The sequence below is a fragment of the Ailuropoda melanoleuca genome, chromosome 2 (assembly GCF_002007445.2).
Source record: "Ailuropoda melanoleuca isolate Jingjing chromosome 2, ASM200744v2, whole genome shotgun sequence".
In the NCBI taxonomy this organism is placed as follows: Eukaryota; Metazoa; Chordata; class Mammalia; order Carnivora; family Ursidae; genus Ailuropoda; species Ailuropoda melanoleuca.
The window spans coordinates 76,429,265-76,456,747 of NC_048219.1; the positions used below are offsets into that span (position 1 = coordinate 76,429,265).

The window sequence follows — 27,483 nt, forward strand, 5'->3', positions numbered from 1 at the left end:
ACGAGTGGCCCCCGGGGACCGGCGCCCTGGCCCGGGCATGAGGCGCGGCGGGGCCGGCTGGAGCCGGAGGAGGAGCCGCCGCCGCCGTTGACCCGGCCGGCCGGGAGCAGGGAGAGATGCAGAGCCGGGCAGCCCGCGCCCCCCTTCCAACGCCACTGCTGCCACCGCCGCCGCCGCCACTGCTGTTGCTGCTGCTGCTGCTGTTGCTGCCGCCACTGCTGGGAGACCAAGTGGGGCCCTGTCGTTCCCTGGGGTCCGGGGGACGTGGCTCCTCAGGGGCCTGCGTCCCCGTGGGCTGGCTCTGTCCAGCCTCAGCCTCCAACCTCTGGCTCTACACCAGCCGCTGCAGGGATGCAGGGACAGAGTTGACTGGCCACCTGGTGCCCCACCACGACGGTCTAAGGGTCTGGTGTCCAGAATCCGGAGCCCACATCCCTCTGCCGCCAGCCCCGGAAGGCTGCCCATGGAGCTGTCGCCTCCTGGGCATTGGAGGCCACCTCTCCCCACAGGGCAAGCTCACCTTGCCCCAGGAACAGCTGTGCTTAAAGGCTCCACAACTGAGATGCCAGTCCTGCAAGCTGGTGCAGACCCCAGGGCTCAGGGCAGGGGAAAGGTCAACAGAAGAGTCCATGGGTGGGCGTCGGAAAAGGAATGTGAATACAGCCCCCCAGTTCCAGCCCCCCAGCTACCAGGCCACAGTGCCTGAGAATCAGCCAGCGGGTACCCCAGTGGCATCTCTGCGGGCCATTGACCCAGATGAGGGTGAGGCAGGCCGGCTTGAGTACACCATGGATGCCCTCTTTGATAGCCGCTCCAAACATTTCTTCTCTCTGGACCCAATCACGGGCGCTGTAACCACAGCCGAGGAGCTGGATCGTGAGACCAAGAGCACCCACGTCTTCAGGGTCACGGCGCAGGATCATGGCATGCCCCGACGCAGTGCCCTGGCCACACTCACCATCTTGGTGACTGACACCAATGATCACGACCCTGTTTTCGAGCAGCAGGAATACAAGGAGAGCCTCAGGGAGAACCTGGAGGTTGGCTATGAGGTGCTCACTGTCAGAGCCACAGATGGTGATGCCCCTCCCAACGCCAATATTCTGTACCGCCTATTGGAGGGGCCTGGCGGCAGCCCCTCAGAAATCTTTGAGATTGACCCTCGCTCTGGGGTGATCCGAACCCGTGGCCCTGTGGATAGGGAAGAAGTAGAATCCTACCAGTTGACAGTGGAGGCAAGTGACCAGGGTCGGGACCCTGGTCCACGGAGTGCCACAGCTGCTGTGTTCCTATCTGTGGAGGATGACAATGACAACGCCCCTCAGTTCAGTGAGAAGCGCTATGTGGTCCAGGTGCGTGAGGATGTGACCCCGGGGGCCCCGGTGCTCCGGGTCACAGCCTCAGATAGAGACAAGGGCAGTAACGCCCTGGTGCACTATAGCATCATGAGTGGCAATGCTCGGGGACAGTTTTACCTTGATGCTCAGACTGGGGCTCTGGACGTGGTGAGCCCTCTTGACTATGAGACGACCAAGGAATATACCCTACGGGTCCGGGCACAGGATGGTGGCCGCCCCCCGCTTTCTAACGTCTCTGGCCTGGTGACAGTGCAGGTCCTGGATATCAATGACAATGCCCCCATCTTTGTCAGTACCCCCTTCCAGGCTACTGTGCTGGAGAGTGTCCCCTTAGGCTACCTGGTTCTCCATGTCCAGGCCATTGATGCTGATGCTGGTGACAATGCCCGCCTGGAATACCGCCTTGCTGGGGTTGGTCATGACTTCCCCTTTGCCATCAACAATGGCACAGGCTGGATCTCTGTGGCTGCTGAGCTGGACCGGGAAGAGGTTGACTTCTATAGCTTTGGGGTGGAAGCCCGAGACCATGGCACCCCAATGCTCACTGCTTCAGCCAGCGTCAGTGTGACCATCCTGGATGTCAACGACAACAACCCCACCTTTACCCAACCAGAGTACACGGTGAGACTCAATGAGGATGCGGCCGTGGGCACCAGCGTGGTGACAGTGTCGGCTGTGGACCGTGATGCGCACAGTGTCATCACCTACCAGATCACCAGCGGCAACACCCGCAACCGCTTTTCCATCACCAGCCAGAGTGGTGGTGGGCTGGTGTCGCTCGCCCTGCCGTTGGACTATAAACTTGAGCGGCAATACGTGCTAGCGGTCACTGCCTCTGACGGCACGCGGCAGGACACGGCACAGGTGGTAGTGAACGTCACTGATGCCAACACCCATCGTCCCGTCTTTCAGAGCTCCCACTATACGGTGAACGTTAACGAGGACCGGCCAGCAGGCACCACGGTGGTGCTGATCAGTGCCACGGACGAGGACACAGGTGAGAATGCCCGCATCACCTACTTTATGGAGGACAGCATCCCCCAGTTCCGCATTGATGCAGACACAGGGGCTGTCACCACCCAGGCTGAGCTAGACTATGAGGACCAAGTGTCCTATACCCTGGCCATCACTGCCCGGGACAATGGCATTCCCCAGAAGTCTGACACAACCTACCTGGAGATCCTGGTGAATGACGTGAATGACAATGCCCCTCAGTTCCTGCGTGACTCCTACCAGGGCAGCGTCTATGAGGATGTGCCCCCCTTCACCAGTGTCCTGCAGATCTCAGCCACTGACCGTGACTCTGGCCTTAATGGCAGGGTCTTCTACACCTTCCAAGGGGGCGATGATGGAGATGGTGACTTCATCGTAGAGTCCACGTCAGGCATCGTGAGAACGCTTCGGAGGCTCGATCGTGAGAACGTGGCCCAATACGTTTTGCGGGCATATGCGGTGGACAAGGGGATGCCTCCAGCCCGCACGCCCATGGAAGTGACGGTCACCGTGTTGGATGTGAACGACAATCCACCTGTCTTTGAGCAGGACGAGTTTGACGTGTTTGTGGAAGAGAACAGCCCCATTGGGCTGGCCGTGGCCCGTGTCACAGCCACCGACCCTGACGAAGGCACCAACGCCCAGATCATGTACCAGATCGTGGAGGGAAACATCCCTGAGGTCTTCCAACTGGACATCTTCTCTGGGGAGTTGACTGCTCTGGTGGACTTGGACTACGAGGACCGGCCCGAATACATCCTGGTCATCCAGGCCACGTCGGCTCCCCTGGTGAGCCGGGCCACAGTCCACGTCCGCCTGCTTGACCGCAACGACAACCCACCAGTGCTGGGCAACTTTGAGATCCTTTTCAACAACTATGTCACCAACCGCTCAAGCAGTTTCCCTGGGGGTGCCATTGGCCGTGTGCCTGCGCACGACCCTGACATCTCAGACAGCCTGACCTACAGCTTTGAGCGGGGGAATGAACTCAGCCTGGTCCTGCTCAATGCCTCGACGGGCGAACTGAGGCTGAGCCGGGCATTGGACAACAACCGTCCTCTGGAGGCCATCATGAGCGTGCTGGTGTCAGGTAAGGAAGGGCCCAGGTGGTGTCGGGCGGGGGTGCCCCTTGGGGGAGGGCCCGGGCAGCCGTCCAAGGAGGAACCGCTGACCTGCCTCTCTGCCCAGGGCCTGGCACAGAGGTTGAGGGGCGAGAAGCAGCTTGGGAAGGAGCCCTAGGAATCCTGGCAGCTGGTGGAGGCCCCGCCTGCCGCCCCAGGCTGGGCTGGGCTGCTTTGGTTGGCTGCCCCTTGCCTACCACCCTGTGACGTGGCAGGGGAAGTGTTGCGAGGCTGCCCTGGCTCTGGCTGCCAAGACTGTGAAAAAAGGCGCGTGGAAGACTAGGGGGCCAGGAGAGCTGGGGGAGGGGTAGCGAGGACGGTGGTGTGTGGGTTGGTGGGGGGAGGCGAGCTGGTCCCCTCAGCACCCCTTCATGCCCGGCAGGCTATTTCTGTGATCTCATAACAGGCTTCTGACAGAGCAGAGGGCGATGGGGCACAGGGTTGCCGCCGAGGGGTCGGGACCCTGCAGTCGGGCCTCTTCTGGCCCCTTCTGGCTCCCGGCTGAGCCCCAGACTGGCTGAGGGGGAACTTTGTCTAGTGCATTCTTTTCCCTCCAGGCAGAAAGAGCCTGGCCTGGCTACCCCTTCAGAGCTCCCGCAGGAAGTGAAGCCAGAGCTCATTGTCTCTGTCCAAACAGACCCCACTGTCAGAGGCCATGGTTCGGGGTCCAGGTTGGGGGAGGGGCTGCAGTGAAGCCAGGGGCAGGCTGAGGCCTCCTGGGCCCCCTTGCCACCCCATGGGCTGTTCTTAGGATGCTAGGCCTTCCTTGCTAGCTGTGACCAGCCTGGGCTCGGAATGGGGTGTGGGACCAGGATGAGCCACGGGACTGGTGGCCTTCGAGGGTACAGCCCCCTGTTCCAGTGGGGAGAGAACAGAGTCCTGGGGCGTGGGAGCCTGGCCAGGACCCAGGCTGGGCATTCCTGCTGCTTGGCCAAGCGCTCAGCCTGCAGACTCCCTGGACAGAGCGTTGGGGGAGGAGAATTGGGGGGGGGGGTTGTTCTGTCTTCTCTGTCAGCTGTGGGGAGGGGCAAGGAGGGGACCAGCCCTAGGTTGCTGAGTCCCTTCCCCAAGCTTGGGAACCACTGGCACCCCCATGAGGGCCCCTTGTTAGGGGCACCCTGCAGATTGATGGGCTGGGGTACCCCACTCCAGGCACATCAGGGAGGGGAAGAAGAGAAGAGTCTGGCACTCCTCTACTGTCACCCCAGGGAGACTGGCCTGGAGGGGAATGAGAGGCATGTGGATGCAGGGTGTGGCTTCAGCCCCCACCCTGCTGTGGGTTCTACCTGGACAGATGCCTCCCCTACCCCACTTCTCAGGTGGCCATGGGACCTGGGCATGTGAGCTTTTAGAAGTCATGGACAAGGTTCTGTGCCTCTTAAAGCTTCAGTTTCCCTCCAGGAGGAAGTGAAGGGCTGGAGTTCTTGGATCCTAGATCCTTCTCCGTGCTGGTAGAAGCAAGCAGCCGGGAAGGATGGAAAAGAAGGGGCTCTTCCTCTTGTCTTCCCCACAGCCTGTCCTAGGTGAGAGTGGCAGGACACTGAGGAGGCCCCACCCAGCCTGCAGGCTCCTACCAGGGCAGAGCCCCTGACCACAGCTCCCCTAGGACAGAAGGGAAGGCCTCGGGCTGGCCCTCTAGCCCTGGCCCCATCCTGTCCCCTCGGCCCTGACCCTTGGAGGCAGTCACCACGGCAACCCCAAAGTTCAGGGAGGCTGGGGCGAGGGGGAATTGACTCCCACTGCCCCTTTGTTTTCCTTCTCTTGTTCTTTGTCTCTCTTTCTTTCCCGCCCCTGCCCCTGCCCATGGGGGCCCTCCTGCTCTGCCCCGCTCCGTGGCCCTCTCCCCATCTCCTGTGTGGCTCTCTCCTCCTTTTCCACTTTCTCCATTGCTGGCTCTTTTCCTGGATCTTTGTTTTCCCGTTTAGTCTCCACGTCCATGCCTGTCTGCCTTCCCCCTCTCTGGTTCCTGTGGCTGAAGCTGCCCCAGCTTGGGCTGGCTGGCTCTCCTGAAGCCCCAATTCTCCCTGCTTCTTTCTTACTCTGCTGGGACACACAGGAGCTCCTGTGCATGGTCCGGTCAGCACCCAGAGCGGTAGACCCTGTCCAGGCCTGCAGCTTCCACTGGCACATCTCCCAGGGGAGAGAGGCTTGGAGTCTGAATCTGCCACAGTCTGGGACCTGGGACCCCTCTTCCCACCCTGCCTTGGCACCTGCGGGGTGACCCAGGTCAAAGCAGGGGAGAGGAACAAAGAGGAAGGATTGAACAGTAGGTTGATTGCTGGGATGGGGGACCACAGAGGAGGGGGCAGGTGGCCACAGATGGTAGACCAGATGGGAAGCAACAGAGACATATTGGGTGAGGGGCATGGGCGGGGCCTGGGACTGAGGAGGGAGGCACAGGGAGGAGTGCTTGTTCCCAGGGCTGAGCGGTGGTGAGGCTTCTCTCGCTCATGGGCTTTGACTGCCCCCTCCCTTCCCTAATCAGTTAAGGGCACTGGTGTGGACTCTTGGGCCACTTTCTGCCTGGAGAGACTATCCCATCAAGGAATCACTGGGCAGAGGCACCAAATACACAGGAGCCCTGTGTCAGTTCCACGCCTCAGGGCAGGGTGGTCCGAAAGAGGGAGGAAAGTAGAGCCTGAGGTCATCATCTGGGCAGGCTTCCTGGAGTAGGTGAGCTTGGGGCAGGTGAGAGAAGTAGGAGGACTGTCGGCTGGTGTCTGGGTAGGCCAGGTGGGAAGGCTCAGCATGTCTGGTGGCTATAGACAGGAGTGGGAAGAGCAAAAGTGGGTAATGACATGCAAGCTTGCTGGTGAGAGCTGGCGGGCTTTGGCAGTCTCAGGTGATGAGGCTGGAGGGTAGGTGGGTGGACGGAGGACGGGGCCGAGATGGGTATCTGCCTTCAGCCTTCCCAGGCTCAACTGAGCTGCCTGGGGTAATTAGCCACCTCAAATACGTATAGCGTAGAAACAGAATCTATTTTCAGGTTCCTCTCCTACTCCCACCCCACCCCAGAAACACCATCTCCTGACCCGTTCCTGCCGGGGAGTCCTTCAATATCAACTCAGGGCCCCTGCTGTATTTTATTTTTTATTTTTTAAAAGATTTTATTTATTTATTTAAGAGCGAGCGAGAGAGTGAGAGAGAGGGAGCACAAGTTGCGGGGAGAGGCAGAGGCAGAAGCAGACTTCCCTCTGAGCAGGGAGCCCGACGCGGGGCTCAATCCCAGAACCCTAGGATCATGACCTGAGCCGAAGGCAGATACTTAACCAACTGTGCCACCCAGGCGCCCCCCCCCCCGTATTTTAAAGACCATTTCTTCACTATGGAGACATCAACATCTTAGTATTTACTGAACACCTACTATGTGTAGGACATTGTAATAAATAAAAGTATGAATACCTTTTAGAACCCTGCCAAGCCATTTCCCCCTCCCCACTGGCCTCCAGCTTTCATTTCTGAGCTAAATAAAATCCATCGCCATGTATATGTGCATCAGGTGCGCATGGTATTTCTGGGCTCAGAGTGTGGGTGGAGTGAGACACTAGAGTGTGTTAGCACCTAGCTGTTCATAAGTGAGTGTGGGGCCTGCAGGTGTGGCAGGCATTCCGGTAATGCGTGAGCCAAGTGGGCGATGAATAGCTGGAGGCCCAAGGCCAGAGGAGAGATCAGCCTAGTGGGGCTTTTCCGTGGTTTCAGGTTGGAAAGCTGCCCAGGCCCTTCCCTCTCTGCCCCCCAGATCCCTCACAGCATCAGGGCAATGGGTGGTACAGGCCCTGGTAAGGTGGCTCTGCTGGATTTCCTGGGGTGACCCCCCCCCCAGGCTATCTTCGGCAGCCCGGAGAGTTGGGCGGGAAGAATGCTTTGTGTGGGGCGTTGCTATGGGGATAGCCGGCCTGCGCCCAAGCAGCTATGGGGCTCAGTGGGAGGAGGACTGGGTGGCCCACTGACCCAGTTCACCCCCCACTCTGCCTTGGTGGGGGAGGAGGGAGCATAGCCAGGGTCAGGGTGATGGTAGTGTTCAGATATAGAGGCCAAGGGGGCAGGATGATTAATTTTGTGGGTATCTCATGGTGCTCTGGGCCCTGTAGAAATGTATGAAATAGGCAAAACCGGGTTCTTGTGCAGGGAAGCCCTGAATCTGGTGTAAGGGATCAAAACTCGTGGCTTGGACAGGGAAAGGTGCATAAACATTAGAAAAATGTACCATTCTTCCCAACGGAGGGCTTTGGGAAAGTATGCAAAGAGAACTTTTGAAAATCAGATTCCCCTTAGTGTCTGTGGGGGCTGATCCCTCAAGGTGCGACTTGCCTACAGGTGACATACATGTAGTTTCTTGGGCACCTTTTGCCAATTATAAAAGGGAGTCCATTGTGGCATCTGGGCAACGCAGGGCTTTGTGGGCTGGATCTCAGCTCCCACACCCTTCTGGGGAGTGGCTGCCCAGGGCTGTGCAGGGCTAGGTCTATGGCTCGGCACTCCTGCCCTCCCCAGCTGCACGTCAGGTCCTGACCCTTGTCGTTTCTCTGCAGACGGCGTGCACAGCGTGACTGCCCAGTGCGCACTGCGTGTCACCATCATCACGGATGAGATGCTCACGCACAGCATCACGCTGCGCCTGGAGGACATGTCGCCCGAGCGCTTCCTGTCGCCCCTCCTGGGTCTCTTTATCCAGGCCGTGGCAGCCACGCTGGCCACACCCCCAGACCACGTGGTGGTCTTCAACGTGCAGCGGGACACCGACGCCCCTGGCGGCCACATCCTCAATGTGAGCCTGTCCGTGGGCCAGCCGCCCGGCCCCGGGGGCGGGCCGCCCTTCCTGCCCTCCGAGGACCTGCAGGAGCGCCTGTACCTCAACCGCAGCCTGCTCACGGCCATCTCGGCACAGCGCGTGCTGCCCTTCGACGACAACATCTGCCTGCGCGAGCCATGCGAGAACTACATGCGCTGCGTGTCCGTGCTGCGCTTCGACTCCTCGGCGCCCTTCATCGCCTCCTCGTCCGTGCTCTTCCGGCCCATCCACCCCGTCGGGGGGCTGCGCTGCCGCTGCCCGCCCGGCTTCACCGGCGACTACTGCGAGACCGAGGTGGACCTCTGCTACTCGCGGCCCTGCGGCCCCCACGGGCGCTGCCGCAGCCGCGAGGGCGGCTACACCTGCCTCTGCCGCGACGGCTACACGGGTGAGCGGCGGTGGGGGGCGGGGTGGCCTGGTGGGCTGACGCAGCGGCGCAGCCGCAGACCCGGCTAAGCGGGCTAAGCGGGCTAAGCGCCGGGCGGCCTCGTCGCTTTCCAGAGTGAGGTATGGGTTACGCTGGGCGGCCGCAGATCTCACTGGCTGGTCTACAAGCTGCTGGGGAGAGTGGAGGGGGGAGCGCTTCTTCTCCGAGAACCCCCCGCCCCCCATCTCAGGCGGCTAAGTGAGGTCAGCACCGCTCTAGAGGCAGCCCGCTTGGGTTTATAGTACAGCTTTGCCACTAGTTGCGTGACCTTGGGCAAATTACTGAACCTCTCTGTGTCTCAGTATTTTCGAATGGAGATAATGACTCTGCTTACATCATAGCATGGTTGTAAGGCCTAATTAAATTAATTTAATACATGTGAAGAGCTAGCCCTTGGAAGGCGTTGGCTGTGATTGAAGACACCCCTGGGATCAGGTGGCTTGTTCTGAGTCTCACCTCACAGCTTGACCAGCCCTGAAGCTGGGCCTGGGACCTGGTCTCCCCCACCACTGGGAGAGTTACCTTTCTTTCTTTCTTTTTTTTTTTTTTAATACTAATTTTTTACTATGTTATGTTAGTCACAATACAGTATGGGAGAGTTACCTTTCTGAGCTATAAGCAGTGCTTTCCTTCCCAGGTATTCAGGGGAAGGCATAGAAGAAACAAGGGGTTTGGGTGCGGGGCAGGGTTGTTTCAGAAGGTCGTTGTACCTGTGTGACCCTAAGCAGAATAGCTCCACCCCTGCTCAGGTGCTGGAAAAAGGGTCAGGTGTCCTGGTTGGCCTGTGACCTGGGTCTTTACACATTCCCTCCCCAGCCTCTCCCTGGAAGGCTCACTGCCTCTGCTTTGTGCTCCTGACCCTGCCATGTGGGATCCTGTTTCTCCTCTGGTCACCCCCTTCTCCTCTCCTCCGTGGGCCCTTCCTCTCCAGATAGGTTAGGCCTTATTCTCTCTCCTCCACAGCCATGCTCACTGGCTCTGCCAGCAGTAGCAGGCAGACCCCACCGCCTTCCCTGCTGCATCCTCCTGCCCAGAACTTGCCAGACTTGACTCCTCTCAGCTGCTGCTGTGGGTGGGGGTGGAAGGGAGGGGAGGGCTTGGGGGATGGGAGGGGAGTCTTTGTCCAAGAGGATGGGGAGGGGGGCTTAGAGTAGGCGGACAACAGTTTCCATGGAAACAAGAGCCAGTCACTAGGCACAGGAGCTGAGAACCTATCTCTAGAATCTGGGAATGGGGAGGGAGAGAAAGGGGTGGATTTTCCCATCTGATGTTGTTGGAATTTTCAGCTCCTCCACTGAAATCCTGGTCTGCTCCCAAGGCTCAGTTCCCCACTCTGTCAGCATCTCCCAAGTGCACAGGGGGCCTCAGTCTGGACCCCAGGGCTCAGGGTGGGAGTTCTCTGCCCCATTCCTGGGAGTCCCCAGCTTCTTCCCCCCCACCCATAACTCTGACAATCCAAGTGGAAGCCTGGTCTCATCCCCAGAGAGGGAAACTGATCTTGGCGCCTGACAGGGACAAAAGCACCAGTGGGAGGGAGGGAGGGAGGAAGGGGGTTTGGCACCAGCCCTGGTGTTGTCCTGCACGCTCTTTCCTCCATGCACATTCACCCCTGTGGGAACAGAACGCTCCCAAGCTTGCTTGGTAGCCGTGACACCAAAAGCTAACTGGGACCTGGGCCTTATGACTGGGGCCCCCAGCGGGCCTGTGTGCTTGAGCCCCAGCCAGGAGTACAGAAGGGCCCGGGAGCTTCACGGAACTTGCAGGGCAGCAGTATAATGGGATGGTGGTGAGGATGCTTGGGAGAATTCAGGAGTGTTACAGGAGGTGTGGCTGGGCGGGGAGGCATCCCAGTTCCCCTCCACTGTCTCAGGCGCTTGGTACTCACTCACCCTGCCTTTCCCCCTGCCCAGGTGAGCACTGCGAGGTGAGTGCCCGCTCAGGCCGTTGCACGCCAGGTGTCTGCAAGAATGGGGGCACCTGCGTCAACCTGCTGGTGGGTGGCTTCAAGTGCGACTGCCCGTCTGGAGACTTCGAGAAGCCCTACTGCCAGGTGACCACACGCAGCTTCCCTGCCCGCTCCTTCATCACCTTTCGTGGCCTGCGCCAGCGCTTCCACTTCACCCTGGCCCTCTCGTGAGTGGCTGGGCGCTGGGAGGGGTGGGGGAGGGCGGTGGGAGCTTGGGGTGTCTCCCCGTCTGCAGACAGGCTGAGAGGTCAGGCAGCGAGAGTGCTGGGAGCAGGTTTTGGCAGAGCCAGGTCGGCAATTAGGGTTGCCTGTGCACTTTGCCGTCAGACCTTCCTCACCCACCAGGATCCACTGACCACTCCTCCTACACACTCTCGAGGGAGGAGAGCCAGGGGTCAGGGCTCTGGTTTCCGTCCTGGTGTGGACTCATTGTCCACACTTTAGCTCCGTGGCCCATAGAGCCAAGGGCCAAGGTGTCAGCCCTCCGGAGGGTCCTGAGTAGGATCAGGGGCTAGTTAGGTGGCTGGGGTTGTTGGGGTTAGGTGGGTGCCCCATTCCTTGCCCCCATGCCCAACTCCTGCTCAGGTTTGCCACCAAGGAACGTGATGGGCTGCTGTTATACAACGGGCGCTTCAACGAGAAGCACGACTTTGTGGCCCTCGAGGTGATCCAGGAGCAGGTCCAGCTCACCTTCTCTGCAGGTGACCCCGGTTGCCCCATGTCTTTGCCCATCCCCCAAAGGCCCTAGGTGTCTTGGCCCCCGACTCCAAGTCACACACTCCCACTAGCCAAACCTGGGTCTGGTCCCAGCCATGAGCACACCCTCCCCATTCCTAGCCCTCATCTGGTGTCCCAGCTTACCTGGGTCCTTTCCTCAGGGGAGTCGACCACCACCGTGTCCCCGTTCGTGCCCGGAGGGGTCAGTGACGGCCAGTGGCACACAGTGCAGCTGAAGTACTACAATAAGGTGGGTGTCAGAGGGGGTCAGGGGTCGCAGGGCTCTGTCCTTGGCTCAGGTGCTCAGACCAAGGTGGCACTTCATCCGGGGGGCTGGTCATGGCACTTCTGGCTGAAAGGGAGGGAGGGGGGTGCGAACTTGCCACTTGGCTGGGCTGTTCCCCTTCCGCCACCAAGTAGTGCTCGATACTCCGCGTCCTGTTAGACAGGCACAAACTCCAGTGAGTGTCGAGGAAGGCAGTTAAGCACGTATGTCACGTGAGCATGCTGTATGTGCAGGTGTGTATATATATTCACACACGTGTGTACAAAGGGGAGTCAGCAGCTGCTGGTGTCTCTGTGCCTGGCCCACGAACCTCGTGGGCTCCTTGTTCACGGCGCCCCTTCTCCGCCCTTCTCTGTCCACAGCCACTGTTAGGTCAGACGGGGCTCCCGCAGGGCCCCTCGGAACAGAAGGTGGCTGTGGTGACCGTGGATGGCTGCGACACAGGGGTGGCCCTGCGCTTTGGAGCTGTCCTGGGCAACTACTCCTGCGCTGCTCAGGGCACCCAGGGTGGCAGCAAAAAGTGAGCAGGGGAGAGGGCTGGGGCATGGGGCGCGGCGTGGGGCCAGGTGGGGAGGGCAGGTTGAGAGGGTGGGCCTTAGGGGCCCCAGAAATGGAAAGCCTTCCAGATGGGGGCCCTCCCTCACCTTGCTTCCCTAGCCTCTGCTCAGCCTTCTGCAGGGGTGGGGGTCAGGGGAGAAGCGCAAGATTAGGGGATTAAAGCAGGGTCTGGAGGAGAGGTGGGGATGAGATGAGAGTAGCTCCAGGTCGGGGTGCCTCCCTTCCCCTGTGCTGTTCTTCAGAGGCCCTTGGGCTTCTGCCTTGGCCCTTCCACACTCTGGCCTGGTGACAGGGAGAGGGGAGAAGGAAGAGCCAGAAGGCCCCCCATGGTGCCTCAGGTTGCCACCATTTTTGCCAGGTCTCTGGATCTGACAGGGCCCCTGCTGCTGGGTGGGGTCCCCGACCTGCCGGAGAGCTTCCCAGTCCGCACACGGCACTTTGTGGGCTGCATGAGGAACCTGCAGGTGGACAGCCGGCACGTGGACATGGCCGACTTCATCGCCAACAATGGCACCGTGCCTGGTATGTGAGCCTGGGGTAGGGGACAGGCCAGGAGCCCCGGGCAGAAAGGAGGGCTATGCCCGGTATGGGGACGTGTTGGGGGTTTCAGAGGCCCCTCCAGCAGCAGATTTTCTGTTTGGGGCCCTGAGCTGAGCCTCTTTCTCTCCCTTCTAGGCTGCCCTGCCAAGAAGAACGTGTGCGACAGCAGTACTTGCAACAACGGGGGCACCTGCGTGAACCAGTGGGACGCGTTCAGCTGCGAGTGTCCTCTGGGCTTCGGGGGCAAGAGCTGTGCCCAGGGTAGGAGAGGCAGCCAGCAGAGGCCAAGGCCCGAGAGCTGTCGCCAATGCTGGGAACACTGGCAGGGTCGGGGCAGGCACTGGGCAGGGCCTAGCCAAGCTGGGCTGTGGGTGGAAAAGCTTGTCTGGGCAGAGCCCCGAGAGGGTAGCACTGGAGACAAAGGACCCAGTCAGAGGCAGGCCTGGGCACAGTGTGGGGCGGGCCCAGGACAGGTAAGTGCTCTGGAGGGCGGGGCCAACGAGGGGAGTGGGCACTAGGAGAGGCAGTGCCCTGCCTCCCATGGCACCACCACCCCTGAGCATCATACCCCTGCAGCACCTGGCCGCTGCACCCCTCAGAGCCTGCCTTTATCTGCCTCCCCAGAAATGGCCAACCCGCAGCGCTTCCTGGGCAGCAGCCTGGTGGCCTGGCATGGCCTCTCGCTGCCCATCTCCCAGCCCTGGCACCTCAGCCTCATGTTCCGCACACGCCAGGCCAACGGTGTCCTGCTGCAGGCTGTCACCAGGGGGCGCAGCACCATCACCCTGCAGGTGATGCGGGGAGGGGTAGGGGGCAGGTGGGCCCTGACCAGGCTGCAGTAGCCTCCAGGGGGCTGGTCAGAGAGGGCTGGGCGGGGTCTTTTCTCTCCCCAAGGAAGAGGTGGCTAGAGCTGCTCATTGGATCACTGCTGCCATCTATTGGCCCTGAGGGAAATGATACCTTTTCCTCTGTGGCCTCCGCTGGGCCCTAGGATGGGTTTGGTGGTCCAGGCAGGAGGAGGACAGTGGGCTGGAAGAGCCGATGAAAGCAGGCTGCTGACCTTCTTTTCTTTTCTTCTGATGAAGCTGAGGGAAGGCCACGTGGTGCTGAGTGTGGAGGGCACAGGGCTCCAGGCCTCGTCTCTCCAGCTGGAGCCAGGCCGGGCCAATGACGGCGACTGGCACCATGCCCAGCTGGCACTGGGAGCCAGTGGGGGCCCCGGCCATGCCATCCTGTCCTTCGACTACGGGCAGCAGCGGGCAGAGGGCAACCTGGGCCCCCGGCTGCACGGGCTGCACCTGAGCAACATTACGGTCGGGGGGGTGCCTGGGCCGGCCAGCGGTGTGGCCCGTGGCTTCCGAGGCTGTTTGCAGGTGAGCATCCTCCTCTGCCTTCCCATCCTCCCCACCTGGAGGCCTGCTCCAGGGAGGGCCAACATGGCTTCTGTCCCTCCCAGGGTGTGAGGGTAAGCGAGACACCCGAGGGGGTTAGCGGTCTGGATCCTAGCCGCGGGGAAAGCATCAATGTGGAGCCAGGCTGCAGCCTGCCGGACCCCTGTGACTCGAATCCGTGTCCTGCCAACAGCTACTGCAGTGATGACTGGGACAGCTATTCCTGCAGCTGTGATCCAGGTGTGCCAGGGATCCAGGGAAATGGGGAGGTGAGCGGGTGCCCAGGGTCTCACTTCGGCTCTGCCGTGTGACCTGAGGCCAGTCGCGTGACCTCTCGGAGCCTTGTCTCCCGCACTACAAAGCCACAGCCAGCTGGTAGGACTCTCAGGTGGAAGGAGGTGGATTGAAGGCAAGTTTAAAGGAAGTGCCAGTGCAGGGTGGGGATTGAGCCTCTTGTCTTTACGGTCCCAGGTTACTATGGCGACAACTGTACTAACGTGTGTGACCTGAACCCATGTGAGCATCAGTCCATGTGTATCCGAAAGCCCAGCGCCCCCCACGGCTACACCTGCGAGTGTCCCCAGAATTACCTTGGGCCATATTGTGAGACCAGGTAAGTGGACCAGGGCATGCCGCAGCCTGTCTCTGGGGTGTCTCTCAGAGCCCCGGGAACCGGGCTGAGCCACAGCCACAGTCAGAAGGGCCACACACGGCTGCAGCAGACAGGGGTGGCAGAGGGGGCTCATGTCTGCCTGGGCCCCTCTCTGCAGGATTGACCAGCCTTGCCCCAGAGGCTGGTGGGGACATCCCACGTGCGGCCCATGTAACTGTGACGTCGGCAAAGGCTTCGACCCAGACTGCAACAAGACAAGCGGCGAGTGCCACTGCAAGGTGACAGCCCCAACCTGGGCCTCCACAGTAGCCACCTGGGCCTTTGAGGGGAGGCAGTGGAGAAAGCCTACCTGCAGAGAGCTCAGGGCTTTGTGCCCTTACTCTGATGGAGGGTGGGGGGGTGGGAGAGGACACAAGTGGCCACGTGCACTTATATGTCTGCGGTTTGGGGGGACCCAGGACCAGTACTTTACCAGTGAGCTCTAGGCCAGCTATACTGGTTGTTTGCAACCCACTTGGACTGATTGGTGTCTCATTGATGGGCTACACTACAAATCGTTACCAGTTAAATTTTTTTTTAAGATTTTATTTTTCTGAAAGAGCGCATGCGAGAGCGAGTGCATGCGCACAGGAGTGGGGGTAGGGGCAGAGGGAGAAGTAGACTCCCTGCTGAGCAGGGAGCCCAATGCCGGACTCGATCCCAGAACCCTGGGATCATGACCCAAGCCGAAGAGAGACGCTCAACCGACTGTGCCACCCAAGCACCCCTAAATATTTTGAATACCACTCCCGGGGGGACCTGAATTCAGCGAGCCTTCCTCTAGAGGGGCCACAGCCCAAAGGACCCATGAGCATCCTGGAGAGAGCCTGAGCCACTGACCCACTTCCTCCGTCCTCCCTCTCAGGAGAACCACTACCGGCCCCCTGGCAGCCCCACCTGCCTCCTCTGCGACTGCTACCCGACGGGCTCTTTGTCCCGCGTCTGTGACCCTGAGGACGGCCAGTGTCCCTGCAAGCCAGGCGTCATTGGGCGCCAGTGTGACCGCTGTGACAACCCCTTTGCTGAGGTCACCACCAATGGCTGTGAAGGTAGGCTTCCCATGATGGGTCGGTGGCTCTCCTGCTATGCGCTCGGTCCTGGCGTCCCAGGGAGGCCAGGAGCAGGGGCTGGTTGCAGGCCCGAGGCTGCTGAGGGAGGGCTGGAAGGACAGCTGCCCCAGGTGACCCTGTGTGCTTCCTTGCAGTGAATTATGACAGCTGCCCACGGGCCATCGAGGCTGGGATCTGGTGGCCCCGTACCCGCTTTGGGCTGCCTGCTGCTGCCCCCTGCCCCAAAGGCTCCTTTGGTAGGTGCTGGAAGCTAGAATGTGATGTTGTGGACTCAGCCTCTCATCTCTGGGACAAGGGTGGGAAGCCCCTGGCTGCAAATCCTGGCACCTCTCTCTGGTCTTCAGGTCCTGGAGACTCCATGTCCCATCCTTCCTGGGTGCACTGTGCCTCTGCTCCCAAGGTTGCCCAGATGAAGGGCATCTACATCTTGGAGCTCTTATCAAAAATGCTGACAAACCTGCAGCGTGCCTGCCGCAGGGTTGGGTACTAGAGATTCGAAGATGACTCACACAGAGTTCCCATCCGCAACTTGCCCCCCGGAATGGGAGTTATGCTACTAGCAAGGCGGTCTGGGGAGCAGAGGCTGTGTCGGGTGCTATTCCAGGGGACACAGCCCAGGGACGGGGGCTGGTGTTGGTCCTTGGATCGATGACCAACAGAGTTCGTAAGCAGAGAGGGGCAGAGATCCCAAAGTGGTGGCTGCAGAGGGGCAGTGAGGTCTGGGGGTTCGAGGAGAACACATGCCCCGTGCTTCTAGAGTCCTCATTTGGGCCGATCTTGCAGAGGTCTTGGCTCTAGTGTTCTCTACACCTGTCTTCCTCTTCTCACCTGGGCTATAGGAGGGCAGGGCCCTTGTTTGCTTGTCTCCTGTCTCTGGCCCATGAGGTGCTGGGCGCCAGGAACTCAGGCAGGTCCCGGAAGCCTCCTGTGTCTCTCCTGAGGCCTGCCCTCTGGGCTTCCTTCCCCCAGGGACCGCTGTGCGCCACTGTGATGAGCACAGGGGGTGGCTCCCCCCAAACCTTTTCAACTGCACATCAGTCACCTTCTCAGAGCTGAAGGGCTTTGTAAGTGAATCTCCTCATCTCTAGCTCCTCTCTCCCCTCCCTCCTGTCGGGTTTGAGAAAGGGGCTCTGGAGTTCCAGCCCCTGCCTCCTGGGGCCTCCACCCGGAGTGGCCATTTCTCCCCTTTCCTGAGGCCCTTTTATTCCCGAGTTCCAGCTCTGCCTTCTGGGGACCTCACTGCTGCCCTCCTGTGCTGACCTCCCTTGCTCCCTGTCCTGTCTGGCTCCATCCTAGGCCGAGCGGCTACAGCGGAACGAGTCGGGTCTGGACTCGGGGCGCTCCCAGCGACTGGCCCTGCTCCTGCGCAATGCCACACAGCACACGGCCGGCTACTTCGGCAGTGACGTCAAGGTGGCCTACCAGCTGGCCACACGGCTGCTGGCCCACGAGAGCGCCCAGCGGGGCTTTGGGCTGTCTGCCACACAGGATGTGCACTTCACCGAGGTGGGGCTTGGCTGGGGCAGGGCTGGCTGGTTAGATGGGGGCCATGGTGAGTGAGCCTGTTCCTGGGGTAACTTGGGGGCCATCCCTGCCTTTGTGGAGGGACCTCCCAGCTGGCATGAGGCCTCCAGGAGCTCCCTTGAGCCATGGAATTTAGAGCAACTCTTTCCAGCCCTTTTCCTAGTAAGATGTTGATAGAAACTAATGTTTGTTATTGGGGCCTGGTGTGATCAGGTTCCGGAGCAGAGGCCCTGCCCACTGTGCCACGGTGGGGAGGAATGAGTATCTAGTACCTACGTAGGAGTCCAGGCCCAGGGCCCCGAAGCTTTTAGTTGCAGAGGAGGAGGGAAGGTTTGAGGGAGGGGCGTGGTTCGGGTGGGTGGCCGGGTGGGTAGCCAGGGCTGGGCGAGGCACAGGTGGGCCTGGTGGGGGGGATGAGGAAGTGTGGGGCCATACGCGTGACCACGCCCACCCTAGAACCTGCTGCGAGTGGGCAGTGCCCTCCTGGACGCGGCCAACAAGCGGCACTGGGAGCTGATCCAGCAGACGGAGGGAGGCACCGCCTGGCTGCTCCAGCACTATGAGGCCTATGCCAGCGCCTTGGCTCAGAACATGCGGCACACCTACCTGAACCCCTTCACCATTGTCACGCCCAACATTGGTGAGACTGGGTTAGGGCGGGGTTTGTGCACAGAATCCCGGGCACGAGTGGCTGTGCTGGGGGCCTCCGTGCCAGCCCCAGGGTCTGACCTGTGACCCTCTCCTTAGTCATCTCTGTAGTTCGCTTGGACAAGGGGAACTTTGCTGGGGCCAAGCTGCCCCGCTACGAGGCGCTGCGGGGGGAGCAGCCCCCAGACCTGGAGACAACGGTCATTCTGCCTGATTCTGTCTTTCGAGGTCAGTGGGGAGCTACGGGGTGGGCCAGGGGCCAGGCTGGGGCATCTGTGCAGGGCCCAGCTGAGTGGACAGTGTCCCAATCCCAGAAACAGCCACTGTGGTCCGGCCTGTGGGCCCCGGAGAGGCCCAGGAGCCGGAGGAGCTGGCCCGGCGTCAGCGGCGGCACCCAGAGCTGAACCAAGGTGAGGCCGTGGCCAGTGTCATCATCTACCGCACTCTGGCCGGGCTGCTGCCCCATAACTATGACCCGGACAAGCGCAGCCTGAGGTGAGCCGCTGAGGGGACAAGGGGGGCCTGGGGGTGCAGGCTGGCGGCCAAGCCAGGAGGCATAGAGAGAGGCCAGCGGCTGGGGGTATACCCGAGACTGCCCTAGTGACCATACGCCTGCCTGTTCCTCGTCAGAGTCCCCAAACGGCCGGTCATCAACACGCCCGTGGTGAGTATCAGCGTCCATGACGATGAGGAGCTTCTGCCCCGAGCCTTGGACAAGCCGGTCACGGTGCAGTTCCGGCTGCTGGAGACGGAGGAGCGCACCAAGCCCATCTGCGTCTTCTGGAACCATTCCATCCTGTGAGCCTGCGCTGCCCTACTCCCAAGCCTTTGGGCAGAGAGCCAGGCCCCTGGGTGCCTTACTCTCCTTGTCTCCTGACCCTGCCTCCCTCCCGCAGGGTCAGTGGCACAGGTGGCTGGTCAGCCCGAGGCTGCGAGGTCGTCTTCCGCAACGAGAGCCACGTTAGCTGCCAGTGCAACCACATGACGAGCTTCGCCGTGCTCATGGACGTGTCCCGGCGGGAGGTTGGACCCACATTGGGGTGGGGGGGTGCAGCCGTGGAGCTAGGGGTGGGGGCCCAGGGCCCTGGGCTGGAGGCTCAGGCCCTGCCCTTCCTAATTCTCCTGGCCTCCTGCCACCTGCCCCGCAGAATGGGGAGATCCTGCCACTGAAGACACTGACATACGTGGCCCTAGGGGTCACCTTGGCTGCCCTGCTGCTCGCCTTCCTCTTCCTCACCATCCTGCGTGCCCTGCGCTCCAACCAGCACGGCATCCGACGGAACCTGACTGCTGCTCTGGGCCTGGCGCAGCTGGTCTTCCTCCTAGGAATCAACCAGGCTGACCTCCCTGTAAGATGTCTCTCCTCACCCAGAAACCGTCCACAACTGCCAGTCCTCTCGGCTCCCTAGGAGTCCTCCCCAGCTCCCTGCCCCGGTCCCTGCTTCTGCAGCAGGAGCTCTGATAGAACGCAGCCCAGCTCCCAGCCCATGGTTTCCTCTTCTCGAGCTCCCCCTCACTTCCCCGGCACCCGAGAAGTACCTCCCTCTGGCCCACACTTCCTGAAGCACCCCCAACACCCCAGCCCTCCCTCGCTGCCTGATAAGATGGAATCCGTGCCCTGGGGGTGCCCTGGTCACTGACCTGGCGTGGCCGGGCCCCCAGTTTGCTTGCACAGTCATCGCCATCCTGCTGCACTTCCTGTACCTCTGCACCTTCTCCTGGGCCTTGCTGGAGGCCCTGCACCTGTACCGGGCGCTCACCGAGGTGCGCGACGTCAACGCCGGCCCCATGCGTTTCTACTACATGCTGGGCTGGGGCGTGCCCGCCTTCATCACAGGTACCCCCACCTCCTTCCCGGGCCTGAGACTCTACATCTCTAGGCCCTGGGTCCACCTTCATGCCACGCTCTTCCCACCCACATCCCCATGCCCCAGGCCAAGTCGTCCTCAGCCCCCGAGGCTTCCCACCAGGGGTTGGGTCCCCCATCCTAGAGGGTCAGCATGGTCACAGGGACACAGCGTGGGTGGAGCCCTTCATCCTCAGCGCCTTCCCGTGAGTCCACGTGACACCTGACTGATTCCTGAGGTCCTACCACCCCTTCTCCTGCTGTTGTCACCGTACCCCCAGGTCTAGCTGTGGGCCTAGACCCTGAGGGCTATGGGAACCCTGACTTCTGCTGGCTCTCCATCTACGATACGCTCATCTGGAGTTTTGCTGGCCCCGTGGCCTTCGCGGTCTCGGTAGGTGCTAGAAAGTGGGCTTGGGGCGAGCAGGCTGCGTATGTCCTCAGGACGCCCTGTAAGAATGGTGTAACTGCTGGGCCCCCATGGGGTGGGGTAGAAGCTGTCTGTTCCCTGATGACCCCCTCCCTCATCCCCTCTCCCACTAGATGAGTGTCTTCCTATACATCCTGGCAGCCCGGGCCTCCTGTGCTGCCCAGCGGCAGGGCTTTGAGAAGAAAGGCCCCGTGTGAGTATGGGGTGTGGGTGCCTGGGCAGCAGGCAGTGGGCAGGCAAGGGCGCAGGGGGCCTCCGGGCAGGGCTCACAGCCTCCCCCTCTCTAGCTCGGGCCTGCGGCCCTCCTTCGCTGTCCTCCTGCTGCTGAGTGCCACGTGGCTGCTGGCGCTGCTCTCTGTCAACAGTGACACCCTCCTTTTCCACTACCTCTTTGCCGCCTGCAATTGCGTCCAGGTACCTGGCTGCGCCCCGTGGAGGTGGGAGGTGAGGCCTGGCCGTGGGGTGCCCAGACGGGCACTTAGACAGCCGCTGCCTGTTGCCTGCCAGGGCCCCTTCATCTTCCTCTCCTACGTGGTGCTTAGCAAGGAGGTCCGGAAAGCACTCAAGTTTGCCTGCAGCCGCAAACCCAGCCCCGACCCTGCGCTGACCACCAAGTCCACCCTGACCTCGGTGAGGGAGCCAGGGACCGGGGAGGTGGACGATCTCTGGGGCCGGGAGGAAGAGGCGGGAGCCCCAAGGAGCTCGCTCTCTGTGCTTTGGGCCCCACTTTTTCTTCATCCTTACGTCCTTTTCTGGAAGGAGGGAGGGGTGGGGAAATGGTATGTGTGGCCTGGGAAGAGTGGGATTTGGGGGTGGGGAGGAGGATTTTGACTCAGGAGAGATGGGAGTGGAGCTTGGAAGAATAAGGTGGGGAAGGGGCCAGACAGGTGATGCAGTCACGGATACCCAACATCAGAATCCCTGGCACATCTTGGTAAATTTTCTATCTCCCAGCACATTCTTGGGAGGTCATTTTTTACCGGGACACCTCATGTAGCCAAGTCCAGGGTACTTAGGGTGCCCAGGGCTGGCACAGCTACAGCAGAGATACAACCACTACTGGGCCCTGATATGGGGGGGCAGCTGAGATGTGGGGCCTCTCTCTTCCAGACCTGGGTGTGTGGGAGGTAGCCCTTAGGGCAAGCTCCCTCGGCCCTTCCACCCCCCCATCCTGGGGCCGCCCCATGCTGCTCCCCCACTTACTGATCTCTCTGTTCCCTGCCTAGTCCTACAACTGCCCCAGCCCCTATGCGGATGGGCGGCTGTACCAGCCCTACGGAGACTCAGCTGGCTCTCTGCATAGTGCCAGCCGCTCAGGCAAGAGTCAGCCCAGCTACATCCCCTTCTTGCTGAGGTGAGTGCTGGTGTTGGGGGCGTCAGCAAGGGGAGAAGAGCACCACCCATGCTGGAAGCCAAGCCAGCCATCTGCTGGGAGTTGAGTAGCATACAGGATGGCTGACACGGGTGGCAGCTTAAATTAGAAGCAGGAGGGCCACGGGGCGGGACCTGGGAAACCTAGGAGAGAGAAAAGAACGGGACACTGGGCAAGGGGCTGGGCTGACCCCTTCAGCGTGGTCTTGTCTTTTCAGGGAAGAGTCTACACTGAACCCTGGCCAAGGGCCCCCTGGCCTGGGGGAGCCGGGCAGCCTATTCCTGGAAGGTCAAGACCAGCAGCATGGTGAGAAAGGAAGCTCCTGGTGGCCAGTGGGGGACAGCTGCCTGGCTTTTGTGGAAGGTGTGCAGAGGCGGGTGGGTCAGCCCTGATCTCTCCCCCATCTCCCAGACCCTGACACAGACTCTGACAGTGACCTGTCCCTGGAAGATGACCAGAGTGGTTCCTATGCCTCTACTCACTCATCAGACAGCGAGGAGGAGGAAGAGGAGGAGGAGGAAGAGGCTATCTTCCCTGGAGAGCCGGGCTGGGACAGCCTGCTGGGGCCTGGCGCTGAGAGACTGCCCTTGCACAGTACCCCCAAGGGTGGGCCAGCGCCAGGGCTGTGGCCTTTGAGGGGGCAGTGGGAGGGCAGAGAGGCAGGGATTCCTCGGGTGGTGACTTTCCTAGCTGTCTGCCTTCTCTGGGCCTTACCTACTTCCTTTCTCCACCAGATGGGGGCCAAGGGCCTGGGAAGGCCCCCTGGCCAGGAGACTTTGGGACCACAACAAAGGAGAGTAGTGGCAATGGGGCCTCTGAGGAGCGCCCATGGGAGAATGGAGATGCCCTGCCTCGGGAGGGGTCCCTTGGCCCCCTTCCAGGCCCCTCTGCCCAACCTCACAAAGGTGAGTGGGGCATGCCCAGCTGCCGTGCTCCCCCACTGGGCAGCCTCACACCTCACATTTGCCCTGTGGCTGGTAGGGCTCCCTAGAGCAGCCCCATGATCCCCCCGCCTGCTTCTCATGGCACCTGCCCCCCCGGCCCACAGGCATCCTCAAGAAGAAGTGTCTGCCCACCATCAGTGAGAAGAGCAGCCTTTTACGGCTACCCCTGGAGCAAGGCACAGGGTCTTCTAGGGGCTCCTCAGCCAGCGAGGGCAGCCGGGGCGGGCCCCCTCCCCGCCCTCCACCCCGGCAGAGTCTCCAGGAGCAGCTGAACGGGGTCATGCCCATCGCCATGAGTATCAAGGCGGGCACGGTGGATGAGGACTCGTCGGGCTCCGAGTGAGTGGGGCTGGCTGGGTGGGACAGGGTGCACCCCACAGAGGCCCCGGCTGGGCTCAGAGCTGCTTCCTGGCCTCCCCAGGCTGCTCTGGTAGGCAGTCGGGGGACGAATGGGCTGGTGTAGCCCAGCTCTCTTACTGTGATGTGCCCACAAACCATGGTGGCCCATGGGGTCAGTTCAGCCTGCATCAGGCCAAGCGAGGGTGGGTGGGGAGCTGGGGTTGGTTGCTTTCCTGTTTTCCTTCTCCTGGTGAAAGCTTCTTGCTGTCTTCTCTGCTCCAACTAACCCCCGTCTGCCTTTTCTGTCACTTTCCTTTCCTGCCTCTCCAGATTTCTCTTCTTTAACTTCCTGCATTAACCCTGGGCCGGTGGTTCCTACACCCTGAGGCTCCCTTACCTTCCCCAGCTGCACTCATGCCCCCACTCCTGTCTTGTGCTTTATCCTGCCCCCGCTCCCCACCGCCTGCCCGCAGCAGCGACGAAACGTCCATCTGAGGAGCCTGGGCCTTGCCGGGAGGGGCACCCCACCCCACCCAAGGCCACCTAGTGCCAACTCCCTCCCCCACCATCCCCTTCACTGCACTTTGGACCCCTGGGGCCAACATCTCCAAGACAAAGTTTTTCAGAAAAGAAAAAAAGAATTTAAAAAAGGATCTCCACTCTTCATGACTTCAGGGATTAATTTTTTTTATATGCTGGAAACTGACTCCCCTTTCCCTTCCCAAAGAGGATAGGACCTCCCAGGATACTTCCCAGCCTCTCCTCAGTTTCCCATCTGCTGTGCCTCTGGGAGGAGAGGGACTCTTGGGGGGCCTGCCCCTCATTTGCCATCACCAAAAGGAAAGGACAAAGCCACATGCACCCAGGGCATCGAGCCCTGTAGGCTGCACCCCGGCGGGCCTCAGTATGGTGAGGGCGTCAAGGTCGAGGGCACTCCTCACCCTGCCTATGCTGCCCCTCCCAGGAACTGAAAAAGCCCCGTCCGGAGAGGGGGCAGAAGGACTCCGCGCCCCCGGACCCCCAAATGCTGCATGAACACATTTTGAGGGGAACCCGTGCCCCTGGGCGGAGGCCGGGCCATCCCCGCCCCTCTCCTTTCCCTGGACTCTGGCCATGTGCCGCAGCCCAGGTGTCTGCTCAGTTCGCTGACCCAAAAGTGCTTCATTTCCCTGCCTGACCCACACGGGGAAGGCCAGTCATGTGTTCAGTTGCGCTTCTTTGCTGTGGTGTGGGTGGGACAGGGAGGAAGAGTGAGTCCAGGGCTGGCTCAGTTGCCCCCAGAAGTCTCAAGCACACGTCTCAAGTCTGCGCTCTGGTGTCCACGCAGCCACCCCTGCCAAGATCAGACAAATCCCACTCTATCTGACCTACTGTGGCCTCTGAGACGTGTTCTATTTTTAACCCCTTTTCAGAATTGGCTCTCTTCTTCAAAGGACCAGGTCTCCTTCCTCTTTCTCCCCCTCTCCCACGCCCATCCCCAGCTCCCTGCGAAGAGAGAGTTAATATATATTTTTATTTATTTGCTTTTTGTGTTGGGATGGGTTCGTGTCCAGTCCCAGGGGGTCTGACGTGGCCGTGATGGGTTGGGTGTGTACCCAGCAGCCCTGGCGCGGGGAGCCGGAGGCCCTTCCCCTTGCTCCAGGCTGTCATCTCCTGCCTCCTCTCCTCCCGCCACCTCAGTTTTGCCAACCGCCGTTCGTTTGAGTTACCATGTACACTGAGCATGTATTCCCCACTTGTCACTGACTTTCCTCTGGAGCAGGTGGCTAGAAAAAGAGGCTATGGAAGGAAAAAAAAAATATTCCTGTTTCTCATGTGTAAGGCTGGTTGCTGTCTTTTCTGCCATGGATTCTCCCCCTGAACTCTCCCCTCAGCAATTCCTACAAAGGGTTAAAAATTTAACTGGTTTTTAACTACTGATGACTTGACTTAAAAAATACAAAGATGCTGGATGCTAACTTGATACTAACCATCAGATTGTACAGTTTGATTGTTACTGTAAATATAGTAGGGTTTTGTGTTCGTTTTTTTTCATTTCCCCATACTACTGAATAAACTATAGTTCTGTGCGGGTTGAGTGCTGTCATCATGTGCTTCTGTGCGGTGCCCTGTGGTTCCAGAGGGAGGCTCTGGAAAACAAGACCAGGCAGGGCCCTAGGAGGCCAGGGCGGTCAGGGGCCTTGGGTGTCTAAGTGGCCAATGAGCTGGCCCCACTACCAGCACCCCAGCAGTGCTCCCCAGAGAGCCTCATCAGCACAGAGCCCATGTCCTGGCATGTCCAAGGAAGATATGGCAGGTGGCAGGAGAGTATCCTTTTCATCAGAACAGGAGGGACTTGTGGCACTGGAAAGGCTGCGAAGAGCTGGCAGGTTTCCAGTCCAGCCCCTTAGGGCTGAGTCCTGGGACAGAATTCAGGAGACAGGGATGGCAGAGTGGCTGAGTGGCTCGGTGACTAGGTACCCCTGACTCCGCTCCTCTGGGTCATTTTGTGTGTTTTCCCATCGGAAATGAAGTAACAATCCACACTCAAGCCACCTATGTGTTCTGCAACATTACTCCTGTTCCCAAGTTTTGTGTTTTTCAAAGCGCAGTTCAGCACACTAGCTAAGGAGTTAACATGGGAGCCACAGAGGGTAGTGATTAAGAACACAAACCTTGGAACCAGACCCAGTGACTTAAGCACTCTGAGCCTTAGTTTCTCTGCCTGCAATATGAGGATGATAATAGTATCTGCCTAATTGAGCTTTTATGAGAATCAAATGAGTTAAAACGTGTAAAGTGCTTAGAACAGTTTACAGTGCATAGTAAGAGGCCAGCAAACGTTGGCTTCCCTCATTGTTGCTACCGGGGAGGGGTGAAGGGTAGTGCATACAGAGGAAAAGAAAGCCAGACCCAAAAGGAAGGAAGTAAGCAGGTAGCTGAGCAAGAAGGGCAGCTGTGGCAGGCGGGCCTCCTCGCTAGTCTAGTCGGCAAAGTCTACTGGATGTTGCTTAAGCCGGTTTTGTTACAGGATGGAGGCGGGGCAGGTGGGGGTTATGAAATTCCACACTGATCAAGGGCGAAGGGAACATGTCTTGTCCTTTCTGGCCACCAGGTGGCAACAACACAGGTCTGCCACTCGTTTCACCTCCCAAGCCACACACATGTGCCATCTGCTGGCCACACCTCAGTGCTTGCCTAGGTGCGCCGGCCTTGGAGGGCTTCAGCCGGATCAGGGAGTCGACAAGGACCCCAGTCACCAGATGCCAGCGCAGGACTCAGCTGGAGAGCACACCTGAGGTTTTCTTGCCTCTGCCAAATTTCTCCAGGGTCAAATAACTCGGTGTTTCCACATCCCCTCCCCCAGCTCAATTCTTAGAATCCCAGAGGCTGTAGGAGTTGCTGCAGGAGGCTCAGGGAAAGGAACGAAGCCCTGGGCGGCTGCCACTGTGGTACAGGTAAGTGTATTCAGTGAACCTGAAGATCAGCCGTAAAAAGAAGACAGAGGGCCTCTGTCTGGGCAAGGACATTTCAATGCCTACGTAGGGTGCTGATGGGCATATATATGGTGGGGGGCACTAGCTGACACTCGACTCCCTCCGCTCAGTTGCCTACTGGCTTCCTTAAGTCATTGCCCCGCCTTCAAAGAGGGAAGTTCTCTCAAAACTCACAAGGAATTGAGAGCACCTGGGTGGTGCAATAGGTTTAGCTGACCCTTGGTTTCAGCTCAGGTCGTGATCTCAGGGTCGTGAGATCGAGCCCTGTGTTAAGCCCCGCCTCAGGCTCCATGCTTAGTGCAGAGTCTGCTTAAGACTCTCTTCCTCTCTCCCTCTGCCCCTACCTGGCTCCCTGAGCGCTCTCCCTAAAATAAATAAATAAATCTTAAGAAACAAAAACCTCACAAGGAATTGAATTGGTTCTGGTTGCAAGAGTCAAAGGCTGTGAGAAAAGGGAGACCCTTAGTGAAATGTGTTAAATGAGTCTCTGTTATTCGTTCAACAACCCCCCATCATCTTGCACTCAAATCTATTTTTTCAACAAATGAATGAAATTCTCTGCCACATACAAATCATAACACTTGGCATGGCAGAGGTTTATAAAACCTCGTGTTCAGCCCTCAAGTCTAGGAACAATTCTAATGATACAAGGAAGAATGTGGTGAGGTGTTCCAGCATCTTCCGCTGAAGCAGTCAGCGAAACTGAAACCAGGGTACCCACCAAAGGGTCCCCTCATCTCATCGGTACAGCAGACTAGATGCCGAGGCATTCTCAGAAGGCTCCATGCTCTTGCCAGGAAAGGTCACCCAAGCTTAGGATATAAATAATAATTTGACCAAGACCTTACCTTGATAGCCTCACCCACATATTTCACTTGATCTGGACCTTTCAGTAACATATGCATCCTGGAAGAAGGCAGTGTGTTCCTATCTAAGGCCAACAAAGGGAGGGCGGGTGGTTCCGGTCTGACGAGCTCGAATCACAAGCCCCTTCAGCCTATTTAGGCCTGGCCTGGGAAGCTCGTCCTGGCTC

General features: G+C 59.8%; 1 protein-coding gene across 3 annotated transcripts; it reads left to right on the plus strand.

Moving 5' to 3' along the window:
* Positions 1 to 6: 6 nt before the first annotated feature.
* On the plus strand, positions 7 to 24,346 carry CELSR2 (cadherin EGF LAG seven-pass G-type receptor 2). Of its 3 annotated transcripts, none has more exons than XM_034654027.1 (34): positions 7 to 3,441; positions 8,005 to 8,652; positions 10,602 to 10,824; positions 11,243 to 11,358; positions 11,536 to 11,624; positions 12,023 to 12,180; positions 12,577 to 12,740; positions 12,894 to 13,019; positions 13,383 to 13,549; positions 13,844 to 14,131; positions 14,215 to 14,389; positions 14,621 to 14,762; positions 14,920 to 15,040; positions 15,667 to 15,850; positions 16,006 to 16,107; positions 16,841 to 16,935; positions 17,168 to 17,377; positions 17,852 to 18,035; positions 18,143 to 18,271; positions 18,358 to 18,538; positions 18,674 to 18,841; positions 18,940 to 19,066; positions 19,192 to 19,392; positions 19,706 to 19,880; positions 20,171 to 20,283; positions 20,433 to 20,512; positions 20,607 to 20,733; positions 20,827 to 20,949; positions 21,546 to 21,673; positions 21,909 to 21,997; positions 22,103 to 22,297; positions 22,426 to 22,596; positions 22,740 to 22,974; positions 23,305 to 24,346. In XM_034654027.1, the coding sequence occupies exons 1-34, from the start codon at positions 117 to 119 to the stop codon at positions 23,330 to 23,332; spliced, it is 8,787 nt and encodes a 2,928-aa protein (XP_034509918.1). In that variant the 5' UTR covers positions 7 to 116; the 3' UTR covers positions 23,333 to 24,346. The 3 variants fall into 3 exon arrangements, with proteins under 3 accessions (XP_034509918.1, XP_034509919.1, XP_034509920.1); XM_034654028.1 differs by having other exon boundaries at positions 23,448 to 24,346; XM_034654029.1 differs by having other exon boundaries at positions 23,702 to 24,346.
* The last annotated feature ends 3,137 nt before the right edge of the window (positions 24,347 to 27,483 follow it).

What these genes read in the sequence shown, in the direction of transcription:
- CELSR2 (XM_034654027.1), top strand. Translation starts at nt 117, where the DNA reads ATGCAGAGCCGGGCAGCCCGCGCCCCCCTTCCAACGCCACTGCTGCCA. An exon ending in GCTTCCGAGGCTGTTTGCAG is followed by an intron (nt 14,132 to 14,214) that starts GTGAGCATCCTC and finishes TGTCCCTCCCAG; the next exon opens with GGTGTGAGGGTAAGCGAGAC. An exon ending in CTCTGCCCAACCTCACAAAG is followed by an intron (nt 22,597 to 22,739) that starts GTGAGTGGGGCA and finishes CCCGGCCCACAG; the next exon opens with GCATCCTCAAGAAGAAGTGT.